The sequence below is a fragment of the Taeniopygia guttata genome, chromosome 18 (assembly GCF_048771995.1).
Source record: "Taeniopygia guttata chromosome 18, bTaeGut7.mat, whole genome shotgun sequence".
In the NCBI taxonomy this organism is placed as follows: Eukaryota; Metazoa; Chordata; class Aves; order Passeriformes; family Estrildidae; genus Taeniopygia; species Taeniopygia guttata.
In genome coordinates this window covers 9668549-9693766 of record NC_133043.1, presented here as the reverse complement: position 1 = coordinate 9693766, position 25218 = coordinate 9668549, and the positions used below count along the sequence as shown (strand labels likewise).

General features: G+C 38.2%; 1 protein-coding gene across 9 annotated transcripts in view; it reads left to right on the top strand.

Moving 5' to 3' along the window:
• Positions 1-25218, top strand: part of SPAG9 (sperm associated antigen 9) — a 57825-nt gene that overhangs the window by 28859 nt on the left and 3748 nt on the right. For 3 of the 9 annotated variants that reach the window (XM_030287546.4, XM_072937153.1, XM_072937152.1), the window contains 25 exons: positions 2049-2259; positions 2743-2842; positions 3427-3548; positions 6072-6086; positions 6583-6640; positions 7174-7326; positions 7414-7465; positions 7910-8040; positions 9171-9227; positions 10089-10262; positions 10925-11054; positions 11292-11384; positions 11667-11834; positions 12521-12692; positions 13779-14006; positions 14659-14854; positions 15286-15408; positions 15935-16015; positions 16493-16560; positions 17742-17890; positions 18908-19079; positions 20042-20155; positions 21844-21882; positions 22744-22920; positions 23267-23404. In XM_030287546.4, coding sequence (XP_030143406.2) covers positions 2049-2259; positions 2743-2842; positions 3427-3548; positions 6072-6086; positions 6583-6640; positions 7174-7326; positions 7414-7465; positions 7910-8040; positions 9171-9227; positions 10089-10262; positions 10925-11054; positions 11292-11384; positions 11667-11834; positions 12521-12692; positions 13779-14006; positions 14659-14854; positions 15286-15408; positions 15935-16015; positions 16493-16560; positions 17742-17890; positions 18908-19079; positions 20042-20155; positions 21844-21882; positions 22744-22920; positions 23267-23404 — 3121 coding nt within the window. The remainder of the gene's footprint in view (positions 1-2048; positions 2260-2742; positions 2843-3426; positions 3549-6071; positions 6087-6582; positions 6641-7173; positions 7327-7413; positions 7466-7909; positions 8041-9170; positions 9228-10088; positions 10263-10924; positions 11055-11291; positions 11385-11666; positions 11835-12520; positions 12693-13778; positions 14007-14658; positions 14855-15285; positions 15409-15934; positions 16016-16492; positions 16561-17741; positions 17891-18907; positions 19080-20041; positions 20156-21843; positions 21883-22743; positions 22921-23266; positions 23405-25218) is intronic. The other 6 variants (XM_030287548.4, XM_002198144.7, XM_072937151.1 and 3 more) reach the window with 3 other exon arrangements.

Below are 25218 nucleotides of genomic sequence, written 5' to 3'. Positions count from 1 at the left end.
TTTTCCTTGAGCTTTGTGTGTGAAATTCAGTGATCGGTTTGTGCTGCATCAGTTAGTGGATGGTCTTGGAATACAAAGATGTAGAAATGTTTAAACAGAGCCAGCAGCTCTGCCGAGGTTTTATTCCTCATTTGTGTGAGCTCTGGTTGCCCTTGGTAAGGGGCACCACTTCCTCCCTTCTGTATCTGCTCACTCAAGTATGACCCATTAGCCATGCCTCAACTTCACCCATTCACAGGGCAATTGGGTAAATTGTAGAGTGTTTTTTTCTTTTCTTTCATTCCTTTAGAGGTGTCTGTATTTCTGAATACTTTTGACAGAAAACCAAATATTAATAATTGGTTATTCTGCAATTTACTATAAAAAAATGAGAACTGTCAGTAATTGATAGGAAGTTAATGCTGTATTTTTGTTTATAGGGCTTGCAGATTCAATGTGGAGGTATTATTATAGGATGCAAGCTTTACATTTATGCTGATACACATAAATATGTGTTTTCCTCCTTGTTACCACACAAATCAAAATTTTGCCTTAGTAAGTTCCAAAAGGAGAAATTTGTAAGTTACAATTCATAGTAATCTTATGCTAAGTACAAGTACCTAAGTACAGTGTACATCTAAGTACTAAGTACAGTGTACATCTAAATGCAGGGGTTTTTAAAACAACCTTAAAATTCAGTTTTATTTCTTCCTCAAAAAGGCATGCAGTGAATTTGTGCTTTGCAAAATCTAAACCTATTTTGGTCTTGACAAGTTCAGTCACATTCTCTTTAAAAAATGTCACAGACTTGTCCAGGAGCCTTGCTTTCACCTCTGATTCCCAAACAAACTCTACAAGAACTTTTTATCAAGGGTTACCATCCTGCCTCCATTTTGCACACATCAGCCTCAAGTTTTATCTTTATTTTCCCCAACAAGATTCCTCTAATGGTGTGTGTTAGAAACTATTGGCCTAAACAGGCAGACTTGTTTTCCTCTCTGCAGTGAGCTGTTGTTCACTGTCATGTGCTGCTTAAGTCATAGATCAGACATCTGATGTGGGTCTGGGCATGAATGGGCAGTAAAATATGAGTGAAGGAGATGAGAGAAGAGCCAAAAAAGGCTGTTGGTATATTCAGGTGGTGGCCTCTGGTTGTGTCACACTCAGTCCACTCTGCCCTCCCACACAGTGCTTGATGCAGCTCTGTCTGAGTGGTGGTCCCAAATCTGGAGTCCAGCAGCTGGATTAAATCCTAATTAATGTCATACTTATGGGTCTTGACACTGTGTCACTGTGAATTGTTGCCAGGAATCAGTTTCTGAGGAGGAGCTGTTTCCTGGTGTTCCTTGGCTGATCTGAAATCTGACTGGAGAAGGATTTGTGGCAGTTCCAGTCCCGCTCCCAGTGTCAGCCAGCGCTCACAGTTCAGACTGGAAAGCGCATGAAACTTGAGTGAAGTGCTTGCAAATATGGAAATGTTCAAGGTCAGCTTGGACAGGGCTTGGAGCAACCTGGTCCACTGGAAAGTGTCCCTGTCCACAGCAGGGTGTTGGAACAAAATTATCTTTAAGGTCCCTCCCAACCCAAAATATTCTGTAATTATGATTCAATAAATTACTACAGTTTTATATCAGTTAAATCCATGCTTGCATCAGTTCTTCAGTGGCTGCTTTTTAAGGTACCATATTCTGAACCATTAATTTTATAACAGCTTTGGGAAGATTAGGCAGTTCATTGTGCAGTTAGAAGGACTCTTAGAATGAGACTGCTACTTGTTTTCTGGAAGCCTTCACAGAAAAGTAGTGACTAAAATTATCAACTGAGATCCAATATTACTGTTAAAAATAAAGGCATTTTTATGTGGCTATAATTGACTTAATAAGAGTGAAACAACCATAGGCTGAAGATGACTGTACTGGCTTAAAATATTATTTTTATTAATTTGTCTTTGCATTTGCATAGTTTTCAGTAAAATATAGTGATTTTGTTGTCTGTTCCTTAGCTTACATGCCCCAACTCTTCTAATAACACTTTGTGTTCATTTTTTACTGGTAATGGTGCAATTCTAGGATGAGCTCTCTGATGTTAGCCAAGCAGGCTCCAAATGTACCACGCCAGCATCCACAGCTGCTTCAGATGTTCCTGTGCTGCCTGCTGAAACCCCTCAAAAGGAAAATGTTGAAGGGCATGCAAAGGACACTGAGATGTCGAATGAGAAACTGGATGTAAGCAAGAATATTGAAGTACAGGTAGCTCAAGAGACAAGAAACGTGTGCACTGGTGAGCTGCTTTAACTTCTTCATGTAGGGTTACTATGGACCTCATATTTGATCACTTATTAATTATCTTTTATTGTGCCACAAATGAGAATGGGGCTTTTACTCAATGTTTTAAGGAGTACAGAATATTGGTCAGAGATAAGTCTGTTGTTTATTGGTGACGTTAGTATTTTGTGCTTCAGAATCAGAATTCTTTATGACATTTCTTTGGCAATAGGGTCGTGAAGTGTTGGATATCTTGGTTTCAATTGCAGAAGTAGTAGGAAATAAGTGCTGTTGGATGACTTGTGTTAAATTCAGGAGAGACCTAGAAATTCCAGTGTCTGCATTAGAGTATCAAAATCTGCAGGTCTTTTAATTTAGTTACTTTGATAAGTCTTTGAACAGAAATATCCTAAATTGGTGATTGATTAAGAACTACTACATTTATTTAATATGCCATGATGATTTTGTTTATGGGCATGTACCACTTGCTTTGCCCCAGGGGGAAATGAAAATGAAGAAAAATCTGAAGTTCAGGCAATTATTGAGTCAACTCCAGAGTTGGATATGGATAAAGATCTCAGTGGATATAAGGGTTCCAGGTAGGTTGTGTGTTGTGATTTGAGGAAGAAGACAAATTTTAGAAGGTTATTTAAATTCCATGCATGTGTATGGGAATTAAATGCTGTGTATGGGAATTTTCATTTTATTGTCTTTAATTCTTGTGATGAGAAGGATAAAATTACCCTGTATGGTGAATCTTAAGGGTGTAAGAAGAGTTTTGTGTGAAAGGAGCCCCTTCTCTGACCAGAGGAATATTTTGACCTCCTACTATTCAGTTCTCTTGCATTCTTGTTATATTAAATTACTTCCAGTTTAGCTGAGCTGTCTATTCTTTAGGCATTTGGGCTAAGTCCTGACACAACTGAATTTCTATAGGCGAAAATTTGATATGCTTTAATTTATTACAATCCTGTCCAGCTCAGTATCAGCAACTGCTTTAAGTTTAGGATCTTGATGGCAAGGCAGTATTTGAAAATAGAATCTAGAACTTGTAAGCCAACTGTAACCTTGTTGAGTTTGTTGGAGGTAACAAATGAACTACTAGACAAAAAATACAGAGAAAGCTTTTCTTTGTGGGAGTGTTATCTCCCTGCTTTTTCATGTCGTGTTTTTCTCTGCCCAGCACTCCCACCAAAGGCATCAAGAACAAAGCATTTGACCGTAACACAGAGTCACTCTTTGAAGAGCTGTCATCTGCTGGTTCTGGCCTAATTGGAGATGTGGATGAAGGTGCAGATTTACTGGGTAAGAAAGATGCTGTATACAGAAATTTTCCTTTTTAGGAAGTGCTTAATTAGTCTTGCTGGATTTGTTGTTAGACCTCATTTGCATTAAAATTGTTTGAGTAACATCCTAAGGTAGTCATTGGAATGCAAAACCCGAAGTTTGTTCTTTCTCTCTGTATAATGATCTTAATCTTTTGGGGCACTTCCTACATTATTCTCCATTTCTTCTTGTATGTTCTCTTACATAATGATTTTTTTCTCAAGGAAGGATTTTTGTCTTGAACTAGTTTTAGATATTTTTATTCAGGTCGTGCCTGATCTGTAGTGGCCTGGCTTTATCACCTCCTTAGGGATTTTAACTTGAAAGAGAATTGCAGCAAATGAAATGGTGGTAATTTGAGAATCAAACTGTTAATTGATAGGGGAGGGGAAACCCACATTTCTCCTTCCCCTAAGCAGCTTGCTATTACTTCTGTGCTGACTGAAATAAACTTGAGTTTTGAGTTGACCAAAATCAAAAAGGTCATCAGTAGAATAATCTTTCTATAAACAATATAGCAAGATATTTTTAACTATATAATTGTTCAGGCCTCATTTTGAAATAATGAAAGCTGGTACTGTGGAATGTATAAAATGCAGATGCTATCTTAGGTGATTTCAAAATGAGTTGTGTGCAGAAAATCATCAGCTTGTTTGCTTCTGTCCTCTGACCCTGCAAAAATACAGATTGTTAGGGCTGTTAAAACTCCTGTGTGCAATCTGGATTTCTGGTTGTTCGGTGTTCCTCCAGAAACTTTTTTTTATATGAAAGAAGTGACATTCTGCAGGTATTACTCACTAGGAGTAATGACCTGTTTCCAGTCTGAGATGGTTTTTCTTTGTTGTCACTGAGCAGTGAGGCTCTCCACATCCTTACTGCAACACACTCCATCTAAAACTCCTGGCTGTCATTCCATTCTCACAGGGACAGCAAATCACACATTCTGCATGCAAAAATACAGATGCTGGAGAAGTATTGACATGGAGCAGCATCCATCCCTTAGCTGTGATGAACTGATTAAAGAAATCAAACTGTTGTCAGGATGTCCTGATTCTAATGCTTTATTTTTCATGGGCAAGAAATAATACACTTTTTAGTATAACTTATTTAAGGTTTGTCAGTGAGTTTATTACCATTTTCTGTAAATTTTGCTGGAAACACCAGTGTGTGCACACTGAGCCTGGGGTTAAATCTGCATTTGTTAGGCAGAATGTGTTGGTCTGAAAATTTTATTTTAGAATCGTCATTTTGCTTTGAGAACAACCATAGTCCAAAACCTGAAAAGCCACACCTGCATCCAGGATAGTCTGTGTGTTTGAAGCATTTGGACCTGTTCTAAGTGAACATTAAACTTCAGTATGGAGTTGTTTCTAATAGTTAATTGGGATTCTCTAATCTGTTTTCTCTTGGGCTGCATACCCAGGGGAATATTCTGGTGTGTATGCTTCTTTTTTCAAAAAAAATCTTTGAAATCTGTTGCTTCTCCAGTTAGGCATTCTTGGCTGCTACATTCTCTGCATTTTTTCCCTGCTTGGTAACTTTTTTTTGCTGTTGCACTCTGGCTTTCTAGTTTTTGTTCTTGCTTTATAAAAGATCCTGAAATCTGTTGGACATGATCCTACATACTTTTATTTGTGAATATTGAAAATGTTTAAAAAGCAATAGCAACTTGAATAAAATCTCTTGATGGCAGTAGTATAGGGAATTTATCCAGATATTGATAAATTAACCATGGCTGATCTAATTTACTTATAATCCAAAACCCAGAGAGGGAAATGTCAAAAGAGGGAACTTTGACTTGCATGTCTATTTATAGATACCATTTCTTCTTTGTTATCCAAATATCTTTAAAGTCTTGTGATGCCAAAGGTGCTTAGAAGATTGTGTTCCTAAAGTATATTAAAAGGCCTCCACCATTAAGATACCTTTTTCATTCATTATGTTAATCTTGAATTAACATAATTTCTGCTGTTATCTGTGTCATAATTATTTTGCTATGCAAGGTGCAAAATAATTATTCTCTCCTGGAATTACCTTTTTTAAAATTCTAAAAATTATATTAGGTATGCAAAAAATAGGGGGATAAATTAATTGCCAGAAATTTAAGTAACACTGAAGTAGTTACTTGAAAAGTTATGTTCACTTTTCTCCATAAGAGCATATTAATTGGAAACTTCTGAATGGCTTAGAATTTCTTCCAAGGACTGTGCTTCTAAATTATTTTATAGAAAATGAGAGACTTTTACTAAGTTATTGATTCTTATAAGAGGTTTAACCAATGGAAATAGTTGTGACAAATTTAAATTCTTCAACATCAGTCTTCTGTATAAATCCTGCTTCTAATCACATCACATCCCACTTCAGATTTTTGGTGGCGGCTTTGTTTAATTCACTCTTACTTCCTAAGTCTTAATCGTTTATTTCTTCTCGCTCATACTACACCTCACATGAAATGTTTCTTGTTCTTGTTTTTGCTCTACATGGAATGCATGGGCTTTAAAGACCATAATTTCTTTGGTAAGGTATCATTTGCTCTGGGGAAATCTGCAGGGCTTTCACAATCTGAACTTTATTCAGCATGTCTTGTGTCTATAACTGATAGACTTTGGTATATAAAAATCTATTTATAAAAGATCAAAAAGTGATAATGATGTAAAAGACAGTTGAGCATTTTAAACTAAACATTTTGAGGACTAATACTTCTGCAACATATACTGTGTTTGGTTTTTGACTTAGTATTGTAACATCTTCTAAATATACAGACTAGCAGCACTGTCCTGTGCTTAGTTAGGGACATCTTTGGGCTTTTTTAATTGAAGTCAGGCTGGGAGAAAGTGGGAGGGAAAGTTAATTGTAGAAGGTAGGTTGGACCTGAAACTTTAGACAGCTCACAGTTCATCTAACATGTTTGTTATACATAAAATTCATTTGACTTTAGACAATGGCAAAACATAAGTTTGGTAAAAACATCCATTTTATTTGCTAATTTCTTGTGTTTGTTTCCTTTGGAAAGGAATGGGGCGTGAGGTTGAAAACCTTATTTTGGAAAACACTCAGCTGCTGGAGACAAAGTAAGTGAGAATGTTTATGTAAAAAATACTGAATTCCTGTTCTTTCATTATATCTTCAATATCCTGATACAGAATTGAAACTATACAAATTTACTTTCAGTTCTAAGAGTAACGAGGGTGTGATTATTTTGAATTTTTAGGTGTATTTGTCCAAGTTGGTCTTCTTCTAGAAATTAAGTATCTAATAAGAAAAGTCTGCTTTTATCCTTGTAAGAGCCCAAAAAATGCAGTGCTGTGTCCTGATGAAATCAACTCCATGTCAGAAACACAGTTTTAAGTGCAGAGGCAAATTCACTGGAGCACTGTTGAGGGATTTCCAAAGCAAACTGATTTATCAGTACTTTTTTCTAATAGAGAGGATGTGAATGTGTTTGAATGTTGGAAATTTGGGGGTAGGTGGTTTGACCTCTGAGAAAGTGGTATCTTTTTACAGCAGCTCTGTGTAAGAAATGTGTAGGTCTTTAAAAATAAAACAGGCTGAATTGTGAGACCATGGCCATCCTTCTACCTATATGTTTTCCATGTTTGTGTAGAAATGCACTGAATGTAGTGAAGAATGATTTAATAGCCAAGGTGGATGAATTGACCTGTGAAAAGGATGTACTACAAGGTGAATTAGAGGCTGTAAAACAAGCAAAACAAAAGCTTGAAGAGAAGAATAAAGAACTGGAAGAAGAGCTGAAAAAGTAAGTTTAATTCTATGGTTGTAAAAAAGGAAAAGAAGAAAAACTCTACTGTGTATTTATTACATCTGGTTTTTATTTTCTATTCAGAGCTCGTGCAGAAGCAGAAGAAGCAAGACAGAAGGCTAAAGAGGATGATGATGTAGGTGCATATGTGTGGTTTTGTGTGTGCAGTTCAATGGGACATTAGAAGTCTGCGTGCTTAGTGAGGGCTACTAAAACTTACGGCTTAATAAGTAGTGGTAAAGTTCCTCCCTGTATAGAAATGACAGAAGACCTAAAGAGCATGAGTAAACTTAAATTGACAATGATTAGTTTGCTTGCTTTCCTCTCTGCCCACTGTCACCACACTCTTTTTTTGAAGAGCAGTTTTCATTCACATTATATTGCATACAAAGGATAGGAGGGGAGAGGAAGATAAACCCAGATTTCAAAATCCCCAGACTATTTGAAATCTAGAATTGTGCCCTAGCCTGGCTGTTGTCAGGAGGCAGAGGGTGGCTCTGCAGGGCCCTGTGGTGCTCCTTTGTCCCTGCCATTTTGCTGACTTGTTGCCCAGATGATGTTTGTTAACTTCTGTGCCCAGAGCGACGTGCCCACGGCGCAGCGGAAACGCTTCACACGCGTGGAGATGGCCCGAGTGCTGATGGAGAGGAACCAGTACAAGGAGAGGCTGATGGAGCTGCAGGAGGCTGTCCGATGGACTGAGATGATCAGGTGAAAAGTCTCTTACAGAATCTTTGACAGAGCTCCTTATGATTTTTAGATGCTGAGTGATCTAGTCAGCAGGTTCATTGCCTTCGCTTGTTTTCCTCATGCCCATGAGGATCATTGTTTTTAAATTATGGGCATATAATTTGTCAGAATGGTTCTTGGCAGGAACTCAGTGAAGATGTGTTACTTTGTATGGTGTGAAATACACACATTTTTTCCAGGAATGCTTATTCTGGAACAGTTAAAAAAGTTGGTAATTGTAAATAACATTAATCTGCTGAACATTAAAAATTATTTTGTGTGTACACATACCTTGTGATGTAAAAACAGGGATAATGTTGTCTTCAAACTGAGCATAATTCCATTGGAAAGACTTGGGTTGTTCAGGATAAAACAGTTTAAAGTTGTGCAAGGCATGTTAAATATAAGCAGTAAAGATGGTGAATTTGGTCTCATTTGCATCCTGAATATTCAGTTGTTTGGAAGGTATGGTTTAAAAACTTAAGTCTTCTGCCTCAGACCTCAGCCCAGCTCATCCTTGTCCCTGACCACAGGTACAAGAGGCTGTGGTGCTGCCTGCTGGCCACGGACAGCAGTGACATGTGCTTGTTCCCATTGTCCTCATGCCTGTGACCCTTTGGGAGGAAAAATGTACATTCCCAACAGCCATGGCTTGTTCTATAGCTATTATCTGCTGTAGAAATCCTCTCCTATCTCTTATCTATGGCTATGGGAACACTCACTTTATCAATTATTTACTGATGTATTGAAGGTTAATAGGCTTTAAAACAAAAGCCAATAGTTAAACTATTAAATAGGGGGCAGAATAATTTAAAATTCTTTGCTGCTTTCTTCATTATAAAGTGTTATGCAGTCTTGTCTCTGTCTGAAAAGTTGCCAGTTTGTTTAGGATGCGAAGAAATGTGGATGAAATTTATTATGTAACTTTATTTCCTGTAGTGGGAATTTCAGTATTGTGCTCTGATCAGTAAATAAGTAGTATTGTGAAAAAACAGGCTTTGTTATTTTCAATGATGTTATCCTTTTTTAAAAATAAGAGTTTTATATTGTTCCATTCCTTTTCCTTCTCTAGTTGTTGCTTACTCAGTAAACTTGGAATTCTTTTCTTGTAGAGCATCCAGAGAAAATCCAGCCATGCAAGAGAAGAAAAGATCAAGCATTTGGCAATTGTAAGTATAGAAATACAACTTACTGGCAGAAATAAATAAAGACCCTAACCAATTAGCTGGCACATTTGTGTATGTTAGCTAATTATTTTTTGGCAGATGAAGATATCCTAACACTTCTCCTCTTGTTGCCCAGCATGCCAGCTCGGTAAGCCTGCTCTGGAAGACAAAATGTGTTGTAAGCTGCAGCATGTAGTGAGTGGCTGTGCACTTGGTGAAGTTAAATGCCAAAGCACTGGAGTTTTTTTCGTAGCTGAATGGACACCAGGATTCTTGTCCTGAACATTTTTTCCAGATTCATTTTTATGATGACAAGTAGAAACCTGAATATCCCGTGTGGATTGCATTTATTTGAGCTTCTTTTCCCTCTGTAAAGTACAGCTTATGATTACTACATTCTCCTTTCTGACTTCAAGCTCTTTAAATCTAAACCAGTGTTCTTCTCAACAAGATGTTTGTCAAACAATCCTTTTGATGTTGTGATTTGCTGTTAACTGTTTTATCTTGTTGTGTAGAAATAGTGGGTTTTTAAAATGCTCTCTGCATGAACTAATGTCCTTCATAGAACTGTCTTCCAGGTGTGATGTTCGCATCCTAATTTTGTTGTTTCCCTGTAGATGTTAATTCAAGATAAAGTTCCCATTGAATTTGATAAATGGGATAATAATCCTTTAAGAATATTTCTTACAGTCACGAGTTTTTGTGCTGTGAGAGCGTTGCTGAGTGTGTGGTGGCTGCTGCTATGTTGGGCTCCAGTTTCTTACTTTAACTGTCTTGAACAGGCTGGCATATGCTGTGTTTTGCCTGCATAGTCAAATTTGGATGTATCTGACAAATCTTGCCTCTTGTCTTTTTCTCTTCTAGTTTTAGCAGACTCTTCAGTTCATCCAGCAATACAGCAAAGAAACCAGAACCTCCTGTCAATGTTAAATATAATGCTCCAACCTCGCACATTACTCCATCAGTCAAGAAAAGAAGCAGCACCTTATCTCAATTACCCAGTGACAAATCTAAAGCCTTTGAATTCCTCAGTGAAGAGTAAGAAATTTTGGTTTTATAGTAGATGTGCTCTATCAAGGGTTTACTCTTTTAGTCCTCTGAGATTACTAGCATGCTGCTAAGTAAAGTATAATCTCCTGAAGGGAGTGTTGATTCATAAGGACTCAAGATAGTGCAGAGTGAAATGTGCAGCAGTGGGTGAATACTTTGAGCACTTGGCTAAAATATTCTACTTGGTAAATACCACAGCCTTTCAAGAAAGTGCATTTAGGCACAGGAGACAATACTTGGTACACTTTTATATGAAAATGTTCTGGCTGGGCAATAACTGTACAGGTACTTAAGGTTCACTTAAGAGTCAGGCTAACAAGAATCTGTAATTATTTTTTCTCTTGTGCTTTGTTTTGACAATACTTCCTTGTGAGTTACAACTTTTAAAGCTCCTAGTAGAGCTACACAACCCAAGTTCATTTCTTTTAAGGATGCTGGCAGTACACTTTCTAGTTTTGCCTTTTTTTCCCCAATCTCTTAAAAATAGCCCACAAACCTGGTGTTTTGATAGGTAAAAAAACCCCTAGGGATATGCTTGGTAATCCAGTGCTTCCAATGATCCTGGTTTTTGAGTTTAACAGCAATTCCCATTGTACAAGAGATTCTAAAGAGCATAAGTAAGAAGTTCCTCCATCCTGATTCTTGCCCAGAACTGAAGCGAGTTTGGCCTCCCGCCGGGAGCAGAAGAGGGAGCAGTACCGCCAGGTGAAAGCTCATGTCCAGAAGGAGGATGGCAGAGTGCAGGCTTTTGGCTGGAGTCTACCTCAGAAGTACAAACAGGTATGATGTTTTCAACTGTAATGGTAACATCTTCATGTTCATGATTTCACAGCTTGTGTTTGAGTGATTCTAGCTTTTTATTGTTGAACTTAGCAGTAAAGAATCTTTCTAAAGGAGACAACAATGCAAAACTCTTAATTGTGTTTAATAAATTCTGAGCAACTGATTCCAAAGATTGTAAACCTCTTTTAATGGTAAAATTTTTCCAGTTTGTTTGTTTGTTTTTTTTTTACCTAGGTGGCAAACGGTGGACAGGGTGAAAATAAGATGAAGAACTTGCCTGTACCTGTTTACCTGAGACCTTTGGATGAGAAGGATACCTCTATGAAGGTAGAATGTTTCCAGTGATGATAAGAGACTTGGCAAACTATATCTTGAATATTTTTGTTTTGGACTCAATTACATTATTTTTCAAATAAGTTGTTTCTTTTTAAAACATAATGAAGAAGAATTTGTGTCTCAGTAAAATGTATATGACTTTAATTGTAATTAATAACTTTAAATGGACTCCGGATACATAATAATGTTGATATCACTTAGCATATTTAACAATGCTTGTGTCTCTTTTTTTTTAGTTTGAGATTCAAACAAAACATTTCTTTTTCTCCCAAGCTGTGGTGTGCTGTAGGGGTGAACCTGTCAGGAGGGAAGACACGAGATGGAGGGTCTGTGGTTGGTGCCAGTGTGTTCTACAATGATGTGACTGCTGTGGATGCAGATGGCAACAAGCAGCAAACAGGATCCCAGAGTAGCTTAGATAAACTAGACCAGGAGCTCAAGGTAAGGTCCCTGCAAGGCACATTTAATAAATTAGATTGTTATACACCTTTACTGTGTAACTGTAGAGTCTAAATTACTTTCTAATCAGGTTCATTGGTAACAAGTAGAATTTTCTTGGTCAGTCATTAGCCCAGGATGTTTGGGTTATTGAATCCAACTATTAAATACTTTTGAATCTTCCCTTGCTGGCAAATCTCAGGAGTAAATAAATTTTACATCAAAATGATGTACTGCTTATACCAGTGATGCTTCCTTTAAAAACCATTTGTGTCAGACCTGTTTATGTTCTAACTGCCATGACTGGAATTCATATTAAGGGCATAAAAACAGTCTGAATTTTCAAGTGTTTTGGGGATATCACGTTAACCTGTGGTATTGCTGAGTGTGGCAGTTGGCATGTCAATAATGTTTTTATTTTATACTGGTCTAACTGTATAATTATGCAGTGTAATTATAATATTTTGTCTATTTTTAATAGAAGTATGAAATATGAGAGAGCTTTATACTTCAGATACATAAAGAACAAGTAACTACTTGTAGTTTTACAATTGAATTGAAGACCATTAACTTCCCAATATTTATGTGTATTTCTGTAGGTGAAAATGTAGGACCATAAAAGATCAAAGGTAATAATTCTATTCTTGTCTCCCTTTCTGTTGTTCATTTCTGCCTTTGTTCTTTTTCAGGATCAGCAGAAGGAACTGAAACACCAGGAAGAATTATCCAGTCTTGTTTGGATCTGTACTAGTACACATTCTGCTACAAAAGTTATCATCATTGATGCAAACCAACCAGGGAATATTCTGGACAGTTTCATTGTTTGCAATTCTCACGTGCTTTGTATTGCCAGTGTGCCAGGTAAACACTTGGGCTGGTTCAGCTCCTGCTTTTTAACTGATTCTCATTCAGCTTTTCTTATGCAGTGAAAACCCATAGATTTGTTACTTAGTATAATAAAAAATTACTGTAACAGAGCAGTAAGAAAGTGATTAGTTGTACATTTAGCTATTGCCTTTCTACCCTACTGTTGCACTCTTTAGTTGGCTGTTGACTTAAATGAACCCAAAATCTGAGAGATGTCAGCAGCCAAGGGGAATGTTTGGTATGATGTACTATAAACTCTGCAACAGTGTCATATTTCATGGAATTGTGAACATGACAGAAAGAATAATATATTTGTTACTTTTTTTGACTTCTTCAGCCTCTTGAAAATAAGCATCAAGTCTTGGAGCTCTCTGCAGAGGGATATCTCTGTATTTTAGGTCTTGAAAGTATAAGAGGATTGGACATGAGAAAAACAGTTTTTCTTCCAGAACCAAGGATCTGTTGCACCTAAATTCTTCATAAAGATATAGATAGGTGCTCTTGTGTGCCTTCACTGTTATGAAATCTGATTTTAGAAGAAGATATAATTAAAATGGAAATAAAACTATTTGGAAAGCTACAGGTTGAAATACAGTGAATGACATTGTAGTGCAGCATATGTCGATCTTGCTTTTGTTTTGTGAGCTTTGTGACAGCATCTTCCACGTTTGTTGATTATTTGAAACTAACCTTGTAGATAGGGGCTGTCTGCATGTTTAATCTCTGGAGAGCTCATTGAGTCTGAAGCTTAGTTATTAGATAGGGATAAAGCTGAATCACTCCTCTGTGAAAAACACTCAGTGGCAGGGTCCAAGGGAAGGGCCTGAAATTGTGTCAGAGGAGGTTTAGGCTGGATATTAGGAAAATATTAATCCCCAGGGGGTGGTGGGGCACTGAAAGGGCTCTCCAGGGCAGTAGTCATGGCACCAAGGCTGCCAGAGCTCCAGGAATGTTTGGATAATGCTCTGAGACAAAGGGTGGGAATTCTGGGTGTCTGTACAGGCCCAGGAATTGGACTGGATCTTTGTGGGTCCCTTCCAGCTCAGGATATTATGTTATTCTGAGTTTAATCTCTTTCAGGGGCAAGGGAAACAGACTACCCTGCAGGAGAAGAAGGGTCCCAGGAAGCAGATTCCAGCCAAGTAGACAAATCCTCCCTGTGTGGCAGTATGACCAGCAACAGCTCTGCTGAGATAGACAGCCTGCTGGGGGGCATCACTGTGGTGGGATGCACTGCAGAGGGGCTCACAGGGCATCCTGCTGCCCACGACACCAATGGGGCCTCACCTGTGGCAGAGAAACAGTCAGGTATGTGAGAAACACTGCAGGTGTGTCAGGGCTGGCCAAACACCTCGAGATGCAGCTGGAAATAAGTGGTGCAACTACTGAGGTTAACACTGTGTAAGCTGTGATAACATAAACTCTCTGTAAATCTGTAAATTGTAGCTGAAAAAGTGGTGGAGGTGACATGAAACGGGAATTGGCAGCTGCTTCTTGCAGGTACTTTTGAGAGAATTCTTGTGCCTGCTCTAGAGAGAGATTTTAATGTAGTATTTGAAATGCAGATCTTGCCAGAGAGTGACTAAAATAAATACTTTGGATTTTGTCAAGTGTTAACAGAGGTTTAAGTGAAACTGATTATTTCATAGACATTCATACTCTTTTTTGTCATATGGCTGCAGAGCTGTATGGTGATATGATTGTCAGTGGATATGTGCTGGTTGGCCTTGTTTACTGCTGTCCTGGGTAATAATTTAATGGACAGCCTGAGCCATCAGTCACTGGATTGATACTTAAAAGTGCATTTGATATTTGTTTATACAGTGCAACGTGCTAAAATTTGGGCATTTCTGATATGATGTTTTTTGATTCTGATGTGGAAATTGTAACTGGCTGTTTTAAACAATAGCGAATTCTATCACAGTTGTTAAAAAGTGTTTCAAATTTATTTGTTTCATAGATATTGCAGCTGAAAATAATTTGGTAGATGAGAACATTCCAACGGCAGAGGAGGCAACAGAAGCAACAGAAGTCAATGCAGGGACAGGAGAAGACACAGCTGATATTGCACAAACTGGAGTCTACACAGAGCATGTCTTTACAGATCCCTTGGGAGTGCAGCATACAACAGAGGCATCTCCAGTGTATCAGCCTAAGTACCTAGTCCAAGTCCTTATACCTCTTAAAATGTATTTAAAAAAAGAAGTATAATGTTTGTAGGCACACAGCATGGAGACAAAATGACTACTTTTTTTTCCTTTTTTGAGTGTATTGAGGTTTATATAAGTAGTCTTGGTACAAGACTGCTTTGTGACTCTCTTCTGCCATTCTCCAGAGGTAATAATACTGACAGGTTTGAATGGGACCTAGTTTTCCCTGTAGAAGTAAATGTCCACTTGAAGAAATTAATGGTTATTGAGGTTTTCCTCTGTATTGTACTTTCATGTGTGGTTACTGTGTTTTTAAACATCTCACATACTTCAAAAGCCAGTGTAGGAGCTCTCAGTAGTGAAGTAAACACCTGGCTTATAGCCTGAGTAATCTGTGCACTTCAATAAATGTATTTTAACTGGTGTTTTTTTTCTAGTACTGAGTCAGAATTATATAAGGATGTTGCAGTTCTGCCAAATGAGCAAGATCTAGTGAGAGAAGAAGCACAGAAAATGAGTAGCCTTTTACCGACCATGTGGCTTGGAGCACAGAATGGATGGTAAGGAAGTGCTAATCTTGTTATATTTATTTATAATAATTACTTTAAACTTGCTTCTTATGCCCACAGGCCTGATAACCATCTCAAGACAAGATTAAGCACAGGATGATCTCAAAAATGCTGCAGTTTTCAGGCATTTCAGAATTCAAAGGAAGTACTGTAGGTGATTAGCAAGTCCTTTTTGTTAGATAATGCTTCACCTGCACAGAAGTTCTGGATTTTTCTTTTTGTATTCAAAGAAATTGTTATAGTCTGTTAATGACATAATTTTCAGTATTTTAATATGCTAGAAAAATGTATTGTAATTTTTACTGCAGATGGATCTGCAAGGGAGTTTGTAATGCTTTAGTCCTCTGAAAAAGCCATTCTTCTGCTCATGTAGTTCTTCCTTTCAGTGTATACATAATTTCCAGTGGAAGATGAAAACTTGTCTTCCCTTTGATTGTGGATTTCAGTTTATAAGGGTTTTGCTTGTGGTCGTTTTTGTCTGGTAGTGCTTTTAATCCCTCCTGATTTGTCTTTGCAGCCTGTATGTTCATTCGTCAGTGGCCCACTGGAGGAAATGTGTTCATGCCATTAAACTTAAAGATTCTATTCTCAGTATTGTGTAAGTCCTGAAAGAATGTCATGAAAATCATAATGAATTTCTGTTAAAATACTTTCCAAAGTAGTTTTATATTTCCTTCTCAGACATTGGGAATGTCAGTTGCTATAACTGCCTGCATGCTCTTTGAGGGACAGTGAAACACTTCTAGGGAGCAAGGAAAATTAAATTAATCTTGTACCTGTTGGAAATACATAGGCCAAAGGATGAGCTGTAGCTATGCAAAACAGTTATAGGTTGCTATTTTTGCTGTTTTCTTCAGGCATTGTAACCAGATAGATTTCAATCTCTCTGAACTGGATTTTGATCCCTTGTTACATCCCTTCTCTTGAGCTACATTGTAGAAATCAAAACACTGGAGCTAATAAAAAATGACTGTAAAAATATGCTGAAATATGAAATGTTTATATCTAGTTTTAAACTTGCCTCCTGAGCAGAGCAGTCTAACAGAGTATGGTGTTGTGCCTCCTTTTTCCTCAGACATGTCAAAGGAATAGTCTTGGTTGCACTGGCAGATGGGACGCTTGCAATCTTTCACCGGGGAGTTGGTAAGGATCCTGTTGCATCTGGAAACCAGGGAATTTTTAACAGTAGCCAGGAAAGAAATGTGCCATTTACAAGTAATGTTTTGATAATGTATTCCCCAATGACCTTTTTCTGGGTTGTCATGAGAAATATTTCTTGTTATTTCAGTTGCAGATTCAAGTTCTGTTTTTGCAGTGTTGTGGTGCATTCTTGGAGTATTTTCTTACTCTGAAATGGAGAATGGGATAGATCTGCTAAATAGGGAACAGCCATCTGAAAGTTTGCTTTGATCATCATCTCTCTTGCATTTTCATTATGCTCAACATCATGTCTTGTGTGTTATTAGTGATAAAAATTGTCTCTGGGCAAGTACTTCAATGAGAATTTTGTAAGCATCCCTTCAGAATTTCTTCCAAACTGCTCCTGAACCAGCTCCATTCTTCAGCCTCCAGAATTAGGACCTGGAGGGGAAGGTCTTACTATGAGTAAATAGAACTTATCTATTAGCTTGTTTTTCCACCCTATTCTTTCATCTTTCCCTTGTGATGCTTAAATCCTTGTGCTCAGCATTTAAAATAATTTAAAGGGTGGCACAACACTATTGCAAATACTGGAAACAATGCAGTTAGGATGCAGTTGTTTTTAGTGGTTCTGTTTATTTTTCTAAAACTCACTGCAGTGTTTTTAAAAGCCTCTCTAGTGAATGTCATTGATGATCTGTGGCCTTAGTTCAGTCTGCAGAAGAATTTTAATTGGTATTGAATGCCAAAATTTAGTATGTTTTTAGTAGATTTCAGGTGCCTTTTTTAAGATCTTGCAGCATATTTTAAAAAAACCTGCACTGGCCAACACTTCTATGTTCAGCCAAGCAGCACGTGCCTGCTGCTGTGTGGGAAGCTGTTTTCACAGGTACTGGTCCTAATTAAACAGCCTGTAGCACAGGGTAACCTGCTGACTTAAAAATGTTTTGCTGGATTTTTAACCTGAATCATTGTACAACTTTATTTTTTAAAAAAGGTGACATTTGGGATGTTAGGTGCTGTTTTATTAATGAGGAGCCTAGCCATAAACTTGTACAGATTTACTCAGATTATTACAATGCTTTAAAAAATTAGACTTCAGATAGTTGCTTGTACTTCTAAATTTTCCTTATACTAAGCACGGGCTCCTGTGAGTTTTCCTTTTTTTCTTCCCGTTTTTGCAGATGGTCAGTGGGATTTGTCAAACTATCACCTCTTGGACCTGGGCCGGCCACACCACTCCATCCGGTGCATGACAGTGGTACATGACAAGGTCTGGTGTGGCTACAGGAACAAAATCTATGTTGTTCAACCAAAGGCCATGAAAATAGAGGTAAGTTTCCAATTACATGTTATGTTTTAATGCTTCAGACTCCAGAGTAACTCCAGAAACATCTGTTTTCATCAGTACTGAAACAAGCTACCTAGCAAATTTGTTTTATGAAGTAGTTGTTTTGGAAGACTTGAAGCTATGATGAGACAGTTCTCACTTACTGAAACCAATTTTTGGGAGATTTAGTTCTCCACTTTTGGCTGGCCAGAAATTGGAAAGTGTCCTTGTGCAGAGCTTGTAAGGCCAGCTCCCAGCTTATTCTGTGTGCCTCATTTTGTTCTCCACCCACGTGCAGAGGTTTGTAAGTGTTAATTTGGAATGTACTCTTCTTCCAGTTAGAGAATAGTTTATGCAAGGTGTGTGAGCTGGTGTTTTATCTGCAGTGTTTAGTCTGTCAACTTAAGAGCAGGAAGTGGCTGAGGTTTCTGCAAGCCTTGAGCAATATAAGTGCTTTAGCTCCTGCTAATTGGCCTGAGACGTGCCAGGCCTTGCAGGGTGACTGCTCAGCTCTTCTGAAAATATCAATCGCCCAATAATAGCCTGTTTTTGTGAAGAAGACTATAAATATATATGGGAAAACTGAAATGAAGTTCATATAAAAGTGAAATGGATTGTTTTGCTGGTGGATAGTGTGTATTTTGCACAGGTGGGGTTGTTTATGAGTCAGTCATGATGAACAAGGAAGAAAGACACTTTTTGGGCACCTGTACTTTGTGCTGTGGCAGCAGGATCTCAGACCAAATAGGCTCCAGGTTCAAGGGAGAAGAAGCTGGAGCAGGCTGGGATTAGATGTGTAAATGGAGACCGAGTAGGAAATTACAGCTTTGAGATCACACTTGGGGGTTTTAGAGCATCACATGCTATTTGTAACTGAGCTAAACACTGTCTGTGATCTTGCAAATCAGAGGGTTGTGCTTGATTGAAAATTGTCAGTTCAGACTGTATGAGAGTAACAGAGAAACCTTTCTCACTCTTCCCTTTGTTTTGCCTTCTGATTTGAACCCCACTGTTCCACAGAACTCCTTTGATGCCCACCCAAGGAGGGAGAGCCAAGTGAGGCAGCTGGCATGGGTGGGGGACGGGGTGTGGGTGTCCATCCGCCTGGACTCCACCCTGCGCCTCTACCATGCCCACACCTACCAGCACCTGCAGGATGTGGACATTGAGCCCTATGTAAGCAAAATGCTTGGTAAGTTCCCAGGAAAAACTGGTGTGTTCTTGCTGTCTGCAGCTTTCTTTTCCTGCTAGAGATCAGGCAGTTCTCACTGCAGATTTGGGGTAAAGGTGGGTGGAAAGGCCAGTTAAAATCATTTTGTGCAAACTTGAATCTGGAAGTAGAAGCCTAAGTCAGTCTGTGAAGCATGATGGGGGTGATGGGTCATCTGTTACAGTCTGTTGATCTTACCTGGTGTGTAAAGTGTCCTTAAAAACTCATAACTAATGAGGAAAATGGTGGTTGAGTAGGGCAGGCACCAATAGGAACACTGCAATCTTTCTCTTTTTATATATCGACACATTTTTTATAGCCAAAAATGGGAAGAATCCATTACCTGCCTGGAAACTTGCCTATTAAAAAAAAAAAAAAAAAGAGATAGGAAAATTTTATTGCTGTTGAAAGCTAGTAAGCTTTCTGATTTTTTTCATTAATATCTGTATAAGAACAATTTGACCACATGCATTACACAACTAATACAGGTAATTAGGCTCTGGGAAATCCTTCACAAGTCACTGCTGTGATTTGCACATGGCTGGTGTCAGCCTTCTGCTCCCCTCATCATGCTAACAAATGAGAAATTAATTTTAATGGATTACAAACCACTATCTTTTATCTATAAACTCTTTTTTTTGTTTGTTTGTTTTAAAGCTGGTAAGCCCCAAAAGATTTTACTGTGCAGCATTGAGGACCTTTTTTGCTTTTTCATAGCTGATGTTAGAGTTTTGAAGTATAGATTCTCAATTTGATTACAGTGTTGTGTTGTAGCCTTCTAGGTTATCTTTACAACTTAAATGTGCTCCTCTACTTTGTGTCTGTCAGAAGTGGGAGGGAATTACTTGTCTGTGTGATATGGGAGTTGGATTTAAGATTCTCTGTTGTAGAACTAAAATTATTCTTGCTCATAATTTTTGATGAAAAGCATCTTTCGTTTTTAGGTACTGGTAAACTGGGATTCTCATTTGTGAGAATCACAGCACTTATGGTGTCTTGTAATCGTTTATGGGTAGGAACAGGAAATGGTGTCATCATCTCCATTCCATTAACAGAAAGTAAGTAAAATATCAATGAATAGCACTGTGCAATTGCTGTAGGCATTAAAAAAAAAAAAAAGAGTATTAAACATCATTCAGATGCTTGCTAATGAAAGCTTCACTGCCAGGTCTGACTCTTACAGGTTTGTAACAGATCAGGTCTGTGTGATGTTTAGCACCTATATCTGTGTATGTGGTTACAATTACCCTGAGAAAACAACACATCTCCAGAATCTCCTGTGCTGCTCTTTGAGCAGAGTTGGCGTGAATCAAAGTGACACTTTGAAGCCTTAGAGGTGTTCTGAGCATTGGCAGCAGTGATAGAAGTTTATTGCTTATACAAGACATCATTAGTTTTCTAATTAGTGTTATTTTTGATTGCCATATGATCACAAAATACATTTTTCTTTGATTTGAGCATGTTGTTGTTGCTAATACAATTTGATTGGCTTTAGTTCTTGAGAATTCATCACAAAGTGGGTATAAAGGACTGGAACAGAAGTAGCACAGACTGCTTTAAAGGATGTGTTCAGAGTTATAGGAACTGTAAATACATTCAAACAGTGCACTAACATCCAGGTCGAATTCCAGTCATGTAGATCTTGGTTTTTGCTTAGTAACAGACCCCAGACTCTTGTCATAGGCTGAAACTAATTGAGGGCAGTTGAATCTCAGGAGAAAAGAACAGCTCAAGGGCAAACCAAATCTTAAATAGGTAAAGCTTGGGAAGAATCTCTGTGTAAATTGATTGCATTTAAACAATAAAAAAAAAAGCCTCAACACTTGTGCCTGAGACTAATGTTATAACAGGTGGAAAGAAGTTTCAGAAAACAAAATGCAGACCTATGATAGTCCTAATTGTACTGTTGTTACTTAGAAAATAGTGCAGTCTGACAGGTGACGTTTTAGGGTGATTTAATAGTGAAAACTCTTCATGTTGTATCTGCTTTGTTGAACAGCAAACACATGCATTGTTTCTCATGGTGTTCCATTGCATTGCCCATCCATTGAGTAACTGTCTTTTTTTTGCATGAATGTACTAAGGAAGGACAGACTTCCTGTCATGGATTTTGAGACACTTTAAATCATGCTTTCAAAAATTATAGCTCTTAATTTGCGTCAAGCTTAATTTAATGTTTCTAGAGGAGTTTGTTTTATACCAGGAGTGAACGTGAAGAAATCCCTATTAAAGCTATTCAGTTGCATTTCATTTCTTTTGGGTGGTTGTGGGTCAGAACAGCCTTTTGGGGGTAGCCTGATAGTGAAGCTGAGAACCCTGGTGGGAAATAGTAATAAAGCAGTCACATCCTTGCATGAGCAGTGGCATCTTTCAGTCCCCTGGGTCTTAATAGCAGGGCAGCAGATGACGTTCCAAAAGGGTGCTTGAAAACATGAGTCATTCTATATTATTCTGGAGCCTCCTGCCAAGGAAAGAGAGAAAGGGGAAACGTTGCTAATCAATAATAATCTTAAAAATACATGACAGTGCTTTTGTGGTCTATTTTGTACTGAAACTTCTATAGTAAGATGCTGTTCTTTGTGACTTTTGATTGAATCTTCTGAAATTAAATATCTATTGGTTTTTTAAGGAGCTAAAATTTTAAGCTCTACCTTATCAAAAACCAAAATATGAGTGGTGGGTTCTCATTAATCCTTCTCCTCTACTGTCATACCTATCCATTTCCCCTTTCCTCCTTTCTCACTAGCTGTAATCCTCCACCAGGGACGTTTACTGGGGCTGCGGGGTAAGTGCAGATCCTGAACCAAAACCTATTTTCAGGCTTATAATAGCCACTTTGAGGCTGTTTCCCACTCCTTATAGATTTACCCTTTGTATGTTCCTAAATGTTTTTCCACTTGCAGTTACTGCATTGCAGCAGTTTTATGTTTGCTAAATGGCCACCAATCTGCTCAGCAGTTTAGCATATCATCCTGTGTTGCAGCTGAACTCTCATCCAGACTTTCTCTTCCAGCCAATGTGATACCACATCTTATAACTTTGTCATTAATCCACATCATTTGCTGTCTTGTTACAAATCACTGTTTCTTTCACTACTTTGATAGTCTTTGGAATGGAGATGGCTTGTATGTCTAGCATGAGTACTTCTCTAGTTTAATGTATTTTAAAACTTCTCAGTAAAATCTAGATGTAGAATGATAATAGGGTAGCTCTTTCATGCCCACAGGTGGCTGTTTCTAGAGAATTTTTACTGGCAAGTGCATACATTATGATTAGTTGAAATGAAACGGTCTTTAATTACATGTTTAAGTACATGGAATTTGCTCATACTGAAACACATTAGAGGTACTTATTTTCTATGAAAGATACAGTCCTGTCACAAATTATTTTTTCCCAAAAGTAGGATATTGAAATCTGGTGTTTATGCTAGACTAATAAGAACCCTGCTCCATTTTCTGATGTACTTAAAATAATGAAGCATGCAATCTTTTTCTTTCCAGCTCTGTCTTGAATTGGCATTGCTGCCCTCCTGTTTCATTTTTATCTAAGTTGGCTTTAGCTTTTAGATGGTACCATAAGGTTTCTTAACAAATAACCACTTCAGCAGTTTGTGTTTTGAAGTAGAAAACAACCTCTTCTTTTACAGCCAATAAATCAGCAGCAGGCTCTGGAAACCGTCCGGGGAGCGTGATCCGTGTGTATGGAGATGAGCACAGTGACAAAGTGACTCCAGGGACCTTCATCCCCTACTGTTCCATGGCACATGCACAGCTCTGCTTCCACGGCCACAGGGATGCTGTGAAATTCTTTGTTGCAGTACCAGGTGAGGTTCTGTTACTGCCTTCAAAAGAGGTGGTTTTTTTGTTTGGGTTTTTTTTGTTTGTTGTTTTTTTTTGACTTCATTCATTTAGTTAAACATTGTTTAGGCAAAGATAGCAAGAGAACTCTCAGAAACAATGTATTGTATTTTAATTACAAGACTTGTCTGATTGCTAAGTACAGCCCTGTTTAATGGGAGGAAAGGGGCTTGATCACAAGCAAGGACTTTGAGACCTTCTTAACTTGTCAAGAAGGCACTCAACTGCTTTAGGCATTGTCATCTAATGATCAAGCACAGAAGGTTTTACTCTGAGATAAGGCGTAAAAAAAATGTTCTGTTTTTCACCCAGGTCAGGTTGTTTGCCCTCAGAGCAGTGGTGGAACAGATCTAACAGCTGATAAACAAGCCCAGGAGTCCTCCAACCAGAGTCCCTTAAAATCAATGTTGGTGATAAGCGGTGGAGAAGGATACATTGACTTCAGAATGGGTAAGAAATCTGAGCTTTAAATGAGTCATACTTCATACTGAAAGGGTATTAACCAGATAATAACTGCCCCTGTAATTGCAGTGAGTGCATTTGTGTGGTCAGTATATACAGTCTTTACCATACACTGCAGGAGTGGAAGTATTTTTATCCTGTCACACACCTTCAGTTTCTCCTCCTCCTCCCAATAAACCGTGACCTTTGGGATATGAGAGATGATGCTCACTTTTAAAATTTCAAAGGTTTATTAAACCTTAACAAAAATACAACAAAAAGACTAAATAAGAAAAAAATACAGTGCTGGGAGCAAAGGACTCAACAATCATGTGCTTGTCTACAAAATGGATGCTCTGCCTCCCAGAGTCTTATCAGTCGACTCCTTCTTTGTGGAGTTCATTTTGTTACATCTTGATTGGAGGTCAGGTAGTAACAAGCTGACCCTCCCCAAATGCCCCAGCCACCAAGGCCATCTTGTGCTAACAATGCAAGGGGGATGTATAGTAACATAACTATACATCTACAAAACTTCTTGTAACATATACATAACATTTACCCCTTAATTGTGAGAGCCAACCATCTCATTACTCATCTACAACAGGGATGACTGTGTAAGGTTTATTTGAAACTCTGCTTTGGAGTCATGTACTACCTTCCTGTTTATGCTTTCAGTCTTTCTTTGGCACATTAATCTTCTGTTTCAAACTGCTGGAAAACATGCCCCTAGTTACTTAAATAGGCAGACTGACTGAAAACAAGTCATGTTAAGTGAAGAATGCTCATTGTAAAATTTACTCATTTTTGAGTGGGAAAGAATAAAGTAGATCACTTATCTCTGCATGGCCATCATATTTGATCACTCCTTTTCTTGGCTAGCACTTTTGCATGATCCAGCCCATAAAAGATTTCTTGTGTAAACATCTGTCTTCTTTTTAATTGAATGCTTTGAGGAAATAAAGTGAGAGCTGTTGTGATTCTGTAGGGACCTTGACAAAAAGTGCATAAAAAGGTGTCACAACTCTTAGACCTGCTTTTGACCTTTGCCTAAATCTGTCTGTAGTCTTTCAAAACCAACCAAACAGCAAAACAACCCACATAAACCATTACAAAGAAAAACCCAGGAAGGCCAGCCCAGATCCTGTTATCCCACTAATCAGTGAAAGCAGGTTCCTGGGGTGGCTGTGAAGGTGTTGGTCAGTTCCTGTTTCCTCTGACTAAAGTGACCTCCTGGACTGATGGTCCTGGTTGTTCATGTGCAGTTCGGTGTCGCCTTTGGTCCCAGTCAGCTCCTGTCACCCAGAGTTCAGGTGCAGCTTCAAAACTGCTCTTCTTTTTGAAGAGAAATAATGGGGAATATGCTCAAGGCTGTCTTTGCCACTGTGGGCAGAGTTGTGACAACCTGGAATAACTGGAACGGGAGGAAAGAGTGGGAAACGTTGACCATAGACATGAATGTTGTGTTGTCTCACATGTGCTCAAGTACAGCTCTTGTTCCCGGGCCTTTGTATGCTTGGGTTTGTCCCAGAACACTTTCTAGTGGCAAAACCATCTCTATGTCTGCCTGGTAGTTTGCAGATTAGGTTTCTCTACATTAAAGAGTTATAAGTAATGAAACATGTAGAATATGGATACTTATGAAACTGCCATTATTTTTTGGGCTAGGAGTAAAGAATATCACCAGCAGAATGCTGGGCTCTAAGATAATTATGCAACACACTCTGTTTACAGTCACGGACTTTAATATGTTTTTATATCAGCATATGGCAACACTGTCTTTTTAGTCTTTTTCTTGTCTTGCTGCATGTGGTGCTGATGCTGTT